The following is a 10,575-nucleotide window of genomic DNA, read 5'->3' on the forward strand; positions in this document are numbered from 1 at the left end:
TCGTTTGCTTTTCCTCAACAGCCTTTACTCTCCATCTCTTTTGTGGTGGTGGGGTACTGCAGATGTGTGTCATTCAATATCTTTTCCACCTCCTTTTCCTGGTTCTCCTTTGCTCTTAGGTGTTGTAATTTTCGCTTTTGCGAGCGTGTCAATCCTGGTGGGCGCCATTGGGACATGGAGTATTTTGGATTGGATGTTTTGTTGATAGTCGTCTCCTCTTTTTTGCTTGTGTTGGCCGATTCACCAAAAATCATGAGCCCTTCGTTATTTTCTTGTATGACGACATCTGATGTTCCTATTTTGATGACGTCTCCTTCTGTCGTCCTGTTGGAGGCTGTAGCTATATGCCCCCCTGCCAGATTAGTCGGCCTTTGGGGCCGAGTGGTCCGGCAATCTTGTTGGGCCTGTGCTCGTTGACCAGATTGAGGGGCTCTCAATCGGTCTTGTACGGGAGGCCCCAACCTCTCAAAAACAGATGATTGGGGTGCCCCTCAAACGGGGTATTGTGGTATCCCGAATGGATATGGTGGCGTGCCCAACATCTGATTCGAGATATATGGTGGTATGTATGTATAATGATATGACATGGGTGTATATGGAGGTGGAGGTGTCCACGCAGGCACATTAGGTCTTAATTGAATATTATGACCTTCCGTCCTTGCCGATTGGTGAGGTGTTCCAATCGGTCTTACCTGTTGTCGCTCCTGGGTGGGTGAGCGAGGTCGTTTTGGCAGCCGATCACTTTGGCCAACCTTTTTTCACATATTTAGATAATAATTGATCAAAGATCGGGCCAAATTTGACCAGCCGACCAGCTGCCTTAAATGTATTAATTTTCCACATAGCTATCTCTGGTCGTTGTGGTTTGAAGGTACGCGGTCGTTGTGGCTCCGGAGCGTTGCCGGACCGTTCGCTGGAATGCCCCGAACCGTTCGGCGATGTTCCGGACCGTCCGCGCCTGGGCATCGGACCGCCCGTGATGCGCAGAATAGGTTCCCGTGCCCGACCTCCTGTCTGTGCTTGCCCCCAACTTTGGAGGTTGTGATGGTAACCTTCAGAGTCTCCCCTCCATCAGGAGTTTCCTCAGCCACCACCTTCCTGCAAGAAATTTTATTATTCTCATTGGCCTTCTGTGCATCGCCGATAATGACTTCTTTGCCTTTGCCCTTATCGGCTGTGTTGGGCCAAATTAGGACCCTTTTACCCTCGAAGTCGATCACATTCATCGGGAAGGGCTCCGTGTCTACCTGCATTTCCTGAAATTTCAATCATCCCTCGTTAATGGCCGATCGAATTTATCGACGAAACACATTGCAATCATTAGTGGCATGAGAAAAAGAGTTGTTCCACTTGCAATACGCGCGACACTTTAGTTCGTCGGTGGATGGAACAGTATCGTTTATTTTAATGTTGCCATTTTTGAGTAATTCGTTAAATATTTTATCACACTTGCCAACATTAAATGTAAATTTAACCTCCTCTTGTCGTTTCTTTTGAACAGGCTGTAAGGAGGAACAAGCCGAAGATTTGGCCTGTTTTGACCAAACCATTTCAGCCGCGCATACTTCTTTTGATTCGTCGTTCGAGCTACTCTGGTCGCATTCTACTATATGGACATTGTGACGAGCAGTTTTGGCAGTTTCTTTGCTTCGGCTTTCGCAAGCCAAAGCTCTCTGATGTAATTGCGCTAGCGTGAGAAACTGGATGCCTTCTAATCTTTCCTTTAAATAATAACGCAATCCAATGCTAATCTGGCTAGTTTTTTTTCTGCCAAATGAATTTGAAAGCATCGGTTTCTTATGTCCCGGAATCTCCAGATGTAATCATTAACCAATTCATCTTTACCTTGTCGTAGGGCCACTAGATCTACAAAATCTAGTTCGTAATCACCAGAAAAGAAATGGTCTTGAAATTTTTGCTCTAAATCCCCCCACAACAAAATAGAATTAGGAGGGAGTGTGGCATACCATGCGAATGCAGTCCCTGTCAAAGATAATGAAAATAAACGCACGCGGAACGCCTCTGTGTTGGCCAATTCTCCTAATTGCGTTAAGAACTGGCCTATGTGTTCACGGGTACTCTTACCTTGGTCATCCGAAAACTTTGCGAATTCGAGTATCCTAGTTCCCTGTGGGTATGAGTGATGGTTAAATCGACCGTCATAAGGTCTCCGATATGACTGCCCCCAGGGACCATGCTTACTCCGAGCTTATCTCGGAACGCCATGACTATTTCTTCCCTTACTATATCAATAGCAGTCGGTGGAAGACCACTGGCTCTTTGTCCTATCATGGGTGAGGTTGTTTGGATATTAGTTTGTTGTCTTCCCCTAATTGGTTTGGGTTCTGTGGTGCATTACTATTTGCCCTATATGGTTCATAGGACTGACCATTCCTTTCCGGCCTTCTAGACGGAGCCGGAAAGTACTCACCCCCATGGGCTTGGGATGTTGTATTAATGGGCTGGTGCATTGTATAGTGTGATGGGAAGTGTTGCTGGGACGAGCGAGGATTTAGGTAACAATCCTCCTCAAACAACCCTGTGTCGGACCGTCCGGTCGGATACGCGGACCGTCCGGGGCCGGACCGTCCATGATTGTATGTGGACCGTCCGTCGCTGTATGCGGATCGTCCGACTGGGTAATTTAGAGCTTGCGTAGCATGTGGCGGCTCAGACACATATCTTGGTAACTCATTAAAAATGGGACCTGTCGTTGCTGGCCCGGACGGTCTGCGCTCAGGTGCAGACAGTCCGGACATGTGTAGATCAGCTAATTTATCGCTGATGTGCATATGAGGTTGTGGTTGCTCAGGGTACGTGTCTATCGGCATCCCATAAAGGGGTTGTGACTGGTCATGACAACTTGTAGCCGATGAATTACGCGTGTTTTCCCCCAAATTAACCTTGTGCGAAGGAAAATTTGCAACAGTAGATTTATCAAACGCACGTACTATCCTCCTATAATCTTTTTGCATACTCCCTATGATATTTTGCATTTGGTATCGCTGCTCATCTATAAAAATTTTAAGAGATTGGAGCTCGTTTGTGTCACTCACCTCGGGGGTAGTCGTGGTAGGTCGGAGCGAAGCCAGATCTGTCGTCTGTTGCCGAACGACCTTGTTGTTCCTGTCCACCTTGGTGTTGGCCAGGAACTTCGCCTTTGCTTCTTGGATCAGCTGCTCCTTGTGCACCTCGAACTGGAGCTGTTCGTCAACCGGCAAGGTTTCCCAAGTCGGCTCTATGGTATTGCTGGGGGAGACGTCAGAGTTATCCCTTGAACCGGCCATTGAGGGCCGATCTGATGGATCTATATGTGCTCTCCCCAGCGGAGTCGCCAAAAAGTGTGTTGGCACCGATCCGAGCGCCGATCACTGAGTTGAGAACTAGCGACGGTGTTCTCTGCACAGGCGCGGACGATCCGCGGCCAGGGGTCGGACGGTCTGCGATCTAGCGCAGGGCTCGGGTTCCCTGACTGACGAGCCGGACGGTCCACGCCTAGAGGTCGGACGGTTCGCGCGTGCGCAGGGAGGCGGAGTTCGCCGGCGGCGCCTGAATCCCGCTCCCGGGAGGGACCCCGTCGGGGAGGAGAGCTCCTACGTCTCATCTAGGGTCGGCAGGCCACCCTAGACACCTCTAATCGACGTAGAGCCGAAGAGAAGCGGAGAATTTAGGGATTGAGAGGCTAAACTAGAACTAAACTAGAATTACTCCTAATGCCTAAGGTAAAACGAGAGATAAACTGAGTATTGATTCGATTGTCCTTCCACAAGTCGGTCGTAGCCCTCATTTATATAGATGGGGAGGTCTGGACCCATTACAAACGATCTCCCGAGTTAATTCCGCGAATCTAGCTAACGAAACCCACGAGAAACTCGGAACCTTAACTGGTTCTGCGCACGCGCGGACCGTCCGCGCCACCAGTGCGGACCGTTCGCCCGGCCATTTTGGTGCCCAACAGATATTTAATTGTGTTGCTTTGAGTTTATTCCGCGTTTTTAAAAGCAACACTTTTACAAGAATATGAAGTTCTATACTCCTATTATTGTTTGTCTTATTCTAACCGCTAACTAGGGGATTAAGTATTGTTTAAAGCTGTAAATTTCAGATTTCGTCTATTCACCCATTTTATAGGCGACAATCACAAATGCTATATCATGCTAAAAAAAACTGTTCTGTTAGATTGCTGTTTCATTGGCACATTGCTCTTGAACAATTCTCATATGGTAGCTGACATTTTTTCCTGTTTTTCCTTTCGCTTTTTCGCGCAAAGGAAGAGTCTGCCTGCTGATGCTGTTGCGACTCAATCAGTTAACTATGAAGACAGTTGATGGATCTACATTTTACACCCTACGCAAGAACAACTTGTAGACAATTTGGATTCCTAGGGAAACAGGGCGGTACGACTCCCAGGCAAATTGTCCAAAAACCTGGTGCTGGAAACCTGGTGCAGTGAATCTGAATTATTGATGTACTATTGTTTTTTCCGTGAGCATTTCTGCTCGTGTAATCTTCATTTCAACATGAAATAAAATGTGTTTGGACCTTTGAGGCCTTAACCACATAATACGCCTCAGACATGCCTGTTTGAATTCCTAGGAATTTAGAACAAGTTCGTAGTAAAACATACAGATTCCTAGAATGACCCCCCCCCTTTTTTTTAAACACCTGTATATTGGCACCACCTATATATAGTTCTATGCAATATACTAATATTTACATTCCTCCAACAGAGACACACAAGCTTAGCCGTGCGTTACAATTTACACATTTTAAAAATATGACGTACAAATTGAATTCTTCAAACCCATGCCTGCAACACAATAGCTCAAGCAGGTACCTGCTCCAGTCAGGATCTTTGAGGTTTTTGTGAGAAGTACCATGACTGGCTCAAGATAGGCTTCAACAAACATCTCCTTCCATCTCTCTTTACGCCACAAACCCTAACGAAGAGGATGACCCGTATATCTCATTCGCCTCGGCCACAGGGACATACACGACATCCGTCAACGAGCTGTGGGTGCGGCCATAGAAAATGTAGACGAACACCCCCATCACTAGCCACACCCCCACTCGCATCCACGTGCCGCCACTGAAGAACATAACCAACAAGTTCATGCTTGTTAAAAACAATACATCAGTTCTAAATATGCAGTAAAAAAAGCTGATGGGATGAAGTACTCACCCAAGATTTATTAACAAGTATGTATTTATGAGGATACACATTACCGGCAGCAAGGGAACAAACGGACAGATGAATCCTACAGCAGACAGAGTAGCAAGATGTTTAATGCCAGATAGTTTACCAGTATGATCTAGTACAATGAGAATATGAGATGCTGAAGCGTGCTATGATGAGAGTACCTCCGGAGTGGCCAAAGGAGTGCCTCCCATCATCTTGGTCAATCCAGCAGAGCATGCCCAGACCAGCTAGGAGGAGCATGCCACCCAAAACACAAACGGAGCATCTCACCGGGCTGGCATCACAGATTAGATTGTTACTTTGTTAGAGTGCTTTGCTTATACACAGGAAAATTCAGTGGGGAAGGAAGCATGCGTTCTTGCACAGTAGACTGAACGGTTGTCACTTACAAGGGCAAGAATGTTGCCGAGGCTGACGTCGTGAGGATCAGAACCCCTATGCAAACAGATGTGATGCTGCATGCCGCGGTCTTACGCCGTTTTGCCTCACTCAAATTGCCTAAAGAATCAGGAGACAAGTTTATGGGCTACCTTAACTGAAATGCACATACTTAGAAATTTAAAGCATATAATTTTTTGACCGATTTAAAGCGTATAAAATTGGTTATGCAATTGCCCAGACATACTTGCGTATAGCTGCTTCTCGATCAGGGGGTCAGTGATTGGTTCTACTACAACATCACTTATTTCAGCTGAGCCTTGCTCATGATCATCATCTCCAAGGGTACCCCTCAGCTTTTCCTCGTCATTTTCTTGGCTCAAGCGGAATGATGCTTGCAGGGAAGATGGGAGGGGTACCTCATCTGGAGGAACGTATCTAAGAATCAAGATGGACACAGCAACTATAGTGAACGCGAGTAGCGTGCCTACACTAACCTGCAATGAAAAACAGCACCTTTTTAGCTCCAAACATTTTTCAATAATGCCCGTATAGTCACATGCATACACTATGATGATCTCTGGGAATAAGGTTCACTAATATAACTGAGCTCAAGATGAAGTCCACCTATGTTCTCACAGAAAATGTTTGGTGAATCCTTACCATTCCAGCCAGTTGAGAGACATCCATGAAGAAAGCAAGAGCAGCTGCACAGATGCCAGTCACTACTGTGCTTTTGACTGGAACTTGTGTCGTCTTATGGACATCAGAGAAGAATGATGGTAGCAGGCCATCTCGTGCCATGGCCATCAATATTCTTGGCTGAAGGAAGCATCAAAGTGGAAGTATGAATACCAATAGCAGCATAAACTGAAGTTGTGCAATGCATGTGCTTGTTGCGAGAACAGATAAAGCAGAAAACTGATGATATATATCCAGATTATATGCCAGTATTCTTCAGATGTTACTCATTTTAAAACCATGCCCACTTGGCTGATGACTCATTTTCCATCAATTTGAATCACAGAAGAAATTTGATGACACATTGGTTAAGATATGCTTATACCTGTGGCAATATAGATCCCATCAAGGTTGAGCAGAGAGCAAGAACAGCACCAGTTGTTACAAGATACCTAAAACAAGATAAGTACATGAAAACAATCTCAGTCAGACGCACACCAGATCATCCATGAAAAAAATGAGAAGAAGTCCTTACATTGCCCAGTGCATCCCATGTTTGGCAAAAGCAGATGAAATAGGGGTGTCTGGGTCCATAGCAAAGTATGGTACCAGACCAACAATAACAACTGAAACCAACATGTACAAGGAACAGCAAATCGACAATGCTGTTCCGATTCCCAGTGGCAGATCTCGTTGTGGATTTTTCACCTGCCAGAAGTCAACAAGGGTTAATTAGACATCCATTTCCTTAGATGAGGGAATTAAATTTTGCCAACGATCCAGAAAATAAGAAGGGCTAAATCAATTAGGGAAACATGACGTTTTTCTAACCTCCTCAGCCGTGCTGGCAACTGAATCAAATCCTATGTAGGCGAAGAAGACAGTTGCTGACCCGGCAAGCATTCCATTCGCTCCATAAGGGAAAAATCTGAAATCAATGAAGTGTAAGTGCACTAACTACTGGCTTGAGAAACAAAGCAAAGCATCAGGATCTTTAGCATTACCCGCCAGCAACCTTGTAGCCAACCCATCCTGTTTGGAAGCCGATGTAGCTACCGGCTATGATAACAAATAACATCACAAAGCAATTTAAGACCGTCACAACTCCTTGCACAAATGAACTCTGAAAAAAGGAGAAAAAAACAAGAGAGGAAAAGTCAGGTGCCACATTCTCAGGAAATCTGTATGGTAGGTATTATTGAATTGGAGAAGGTAGCAACCTCTTTTATCCCCACACAGAGAAGGCCAGTGACGACGAAAACGAGGAAAGAAGCACAAGGATCTACAACGACATCAAGCCATGGGATCTCATGTCGTGCTAAAATCCATGGCAGACTATCCTGTCCTCCAAAAAATAAGGCCTGAAAGGAGAGTTATTTAAAAAAAATAAGAACGGAGTCTGTAAGGAGATCCAAGATTAACTACTGATCAGTAGCTGCGTGACCACATCATGAGACGCAGGGGAATTCCACTCACTAGATTAGGAGAAATGCCACGGGCAACGGCTGATCCACCAATCGTGTATTCAAGTATCAAAGCCCAGCCAATCAACCATGCAACTCTGCACAATGAAGCAATGGACAATGTGAGAACATAAAGCACAGGAATGCCATATGAAACAATGTTCACTCCATCATACATATATATCAGTAAATTACCCTTCGCCAACGCAGATGTACGAATAATGATAGGCGCTTCCTGCCGAAGGGCAACGGCTAGCCAGCTCCGCATAGCAGAAGGCTGAAAGCGCAGCTGCTATTCCGGCTATCAGAAATGAAAGCGTCAATGCCGGCCCGGAATGCTCCCGCGCAACTGTGCCAACAAGGACGTAGACGCCAGCTCCAATCGTCGACCCAACACCTGAGCAATGGCATAGAAGTTCCACGATCAATACTTTCGTTAGTGAGATAGGCCATGTTTGATTTCTTTAGTCTAGGGACTAAAATTTAGTTAGGGGACTAAAGTTTAGTCCCTAACATGTTTGGTTCTAGAGGCTAAAAATAGTAAGAATATACTAAATGACTCATAAGAAGACTAAAATGGCATTTATCATTCTACTGTTATTAGTACAATTGAACTAAATGAGGGATAAACGTGGAATTAATATGATTTAGTCCCTTTTAGCACATATGTGAAGTACTAAAGACTAAATCATTTTAGTCTATATTTTAGTCTTAGTGTTTGGTAAAAAATGGACTAAATAGGACTAAAAACTAGAGACTAATCTTTAGTCGCTCTAACCAAACACCCCATATGGGGTGTAATTAGCAAAACAAAATAAAAAAACATTTGGTTCAACTGAATACTCTATGCAGTCCAGTGAACAAGCCATCTGCATAAGCTCCAAGAGTCCGTTGCACACAAAAAAAAAATCTTCTTTGAGCTGAGTATTTACATGTCAAGAAACAGTTTTTTTTGGGGTTGAAATGCTATGATCTAGTACATGTTATGCACGACGGGCATGTGCATAATCAGAGTAGCAATGCCCAGAACAGTACAGAGACAGCCACCCACCTACCTACCTTGCCAACAGTGACCCAACGCCAAGCAACCGAGCAGAGGAAGGAACTAGAGACGGTAGCAACTGAGATTCCTCTCAACCTTTACCCATAACCTAGATTGCGTCTGGATTGGGGGCTGAGAGGATGGGATGGGTTCCGTTCCGTTCCTGTTTGGATTGGGGACTGAGACACGGACTGGAAACTTCGCAAGCGAAATCTCAGAGAGTAACACAGCTCCAGCTCGAGTACAGTATATCAACAGCAGCTCACTGAACTGAATCCGGCAAATTCAAATCGTCGCACTGGAAGCACCTGCACGGCCGCACCGGCCAAGAGAGAGAGAGAGAGAGAGAGAAAGGAAGGCAGCGAAGCTTGCTTGCACCTTTCGTGGTTTGTTCCGAGTTCCAACAAATTAAATCCCCGCAAAGATCCACCGCAAACAAGAAGAAGAAGAAGGATGGAGGAGGTCGGCATGGAAAGTGAGAGAGGGAAGAGAGGTCGCTAACCGATGGCGACGAGCTGGGTGACGGAGAGCTCCTTGCGGAGCTGGTGGGCGCTGCCGGCGGCGCGCGTCCGCTCGGAGTCTACCTGCTTCCGGCGCATCAGCGCCCGGACCCCGCTGCCCATCCCCGCCGCGTCTGTCCCTTGCTTGCTTGCTGAGGGCCGGCGGCTGCAGAGGGGAATGATTGATTGATTCGTCCTGTTCCTGTAGGGAAGAAAGGCAGAGCAGTCGTCGTCTCCTCTTCGCTGATTAGATGGCGTGCCAACGGTGTATGTATATGACGGTAGAATGGGTCATTATGGGTGTACAACTAGTAAACTGCAAGCTTCGACGAGCGGCACACACGAGAACTTGAGTGTTGTTGGGGGACTTGATTGACGCGACGCGAGAAAGGAAAAGTCCATATTAACCTTATAAAATTGTAGCTCACATGTATAGTATCTATGGACAGGTATGTAATTTTATATAAAAATATATCTTTCCACTATAAATAGAAGCATAATAAGATACATAGGGATACTTTTTTAGTCAGTGAGAGGCCAATCTCTATCATTACCTATATAGCAACGTAAGATCGAAGGTATACATGTAAATGCCTATTGTAATATATAGTTCAGAATAATAGGAGATGAGTTGATTTTGATTGAATTAATTTATCGAATTGTCGTTATTCTTTTTACGCCTTCTCCCATTTGTTAATCCTTAAGATTAATAAATGTGAGAAGAAAAAAATATTTTCATGTGTGTTGCCTTATTTTTTTATCTCTTTCAGGATATAAGAACAAGTGAACAACATGTATGTTTCATTACAATGGTCGTATGAGACAGATGAGACGATTCTTTAGGGCTGATTTGGTGGATAAGGATCACGAGAGGATTCCTTCTCATGGATCTCCTCGTCCCTGTCCACTAAATCATCCCTTAGATAAGACTGCTCGGTTTAGTGTAAGAAGTTAGGACATAACCGTCCCTAGCTGTCTACCAGAATTGAACCGAGACAGAACCCCGTTGGACGTAGCTATCATCGGCTGTCCCAAATGCTCCGCAAGCAAATACACCCTTATTTACGGATAATCTTCGCTTGATGCTAACGGTAGCCCTCACAGATTTTTATTATACTTGTAGCCAGTCAGAGCCCTCTGAGTATTTCATGTGAAAAAATTAGATATAGAGCCATGTACTTGTAGCCAAGGGGCGTGCATAAGTGCATGATGGTTGACCTTTTCAGCCACGCTACACACCACACGCACGACTCTCCGCTCCCAATAGGCTGGCTGGTTAGCAGTGCCGTGTTGGCGTATGCTTATCGCTAA

The 10,575-nt window shown here is 45.3% G+C and overlaps 1 protein-coding gene across 1 annotated transcript; it reads right to left on the reverse strand.

Moving 5' to 3' along the window:
• Positions 1-4,513: 4,513 nt before the first annotated feature.
• On the reverse strand, positions 4,514-9,879 carry LOC103640626 (cationic amino acid transporter 2, vacuolar). The gene is made up of 14 exons (XM_008664067.3): positions 9,267-9,879; positions 7,918-8,119; positions 7,736-7,820; positions 7,480-7,620; positions 7,264-7,382; positions 7,091-7,187; positions 6,795-6,967; positions 6,645-6,711; positions 6,242-6,400; positions 5,826-6,075; positions 5,590-5,698; positions 5,362-5,474; positions 5,183-5,258; positions 4,514-5,089 (listed from the first exon to the last, which is right to left on the reverse strand). Exons 1-14 carry the CDS (start codon positions 9,385-9,387, stop codon positions 4,927-4,929), a joined length of 1,875 nt encoding a protein of 624 aa, XP_008662289.1. The 5' UTR covers positions 9,388-9,879; the 3' UTR covers positions 4,514-4,926.
• Positions 9,880-10,575: the final 696 nt, after the last annotated feature.

Source organism: Zea mays, chromosome 1, assembly GCF_902167145.1.
Source record: "Zea mays cultivar B73 chromosome 1, Zm-B73-REFERENCE-NAM-5.0, whole genome shotgun sequence".
NCBI classification, from domain to species: Eukaryota; Viridiplantae; Streptophyta; class Magnoliopsida; order Poales; family Poaceae; genus Zea; species Zea mays.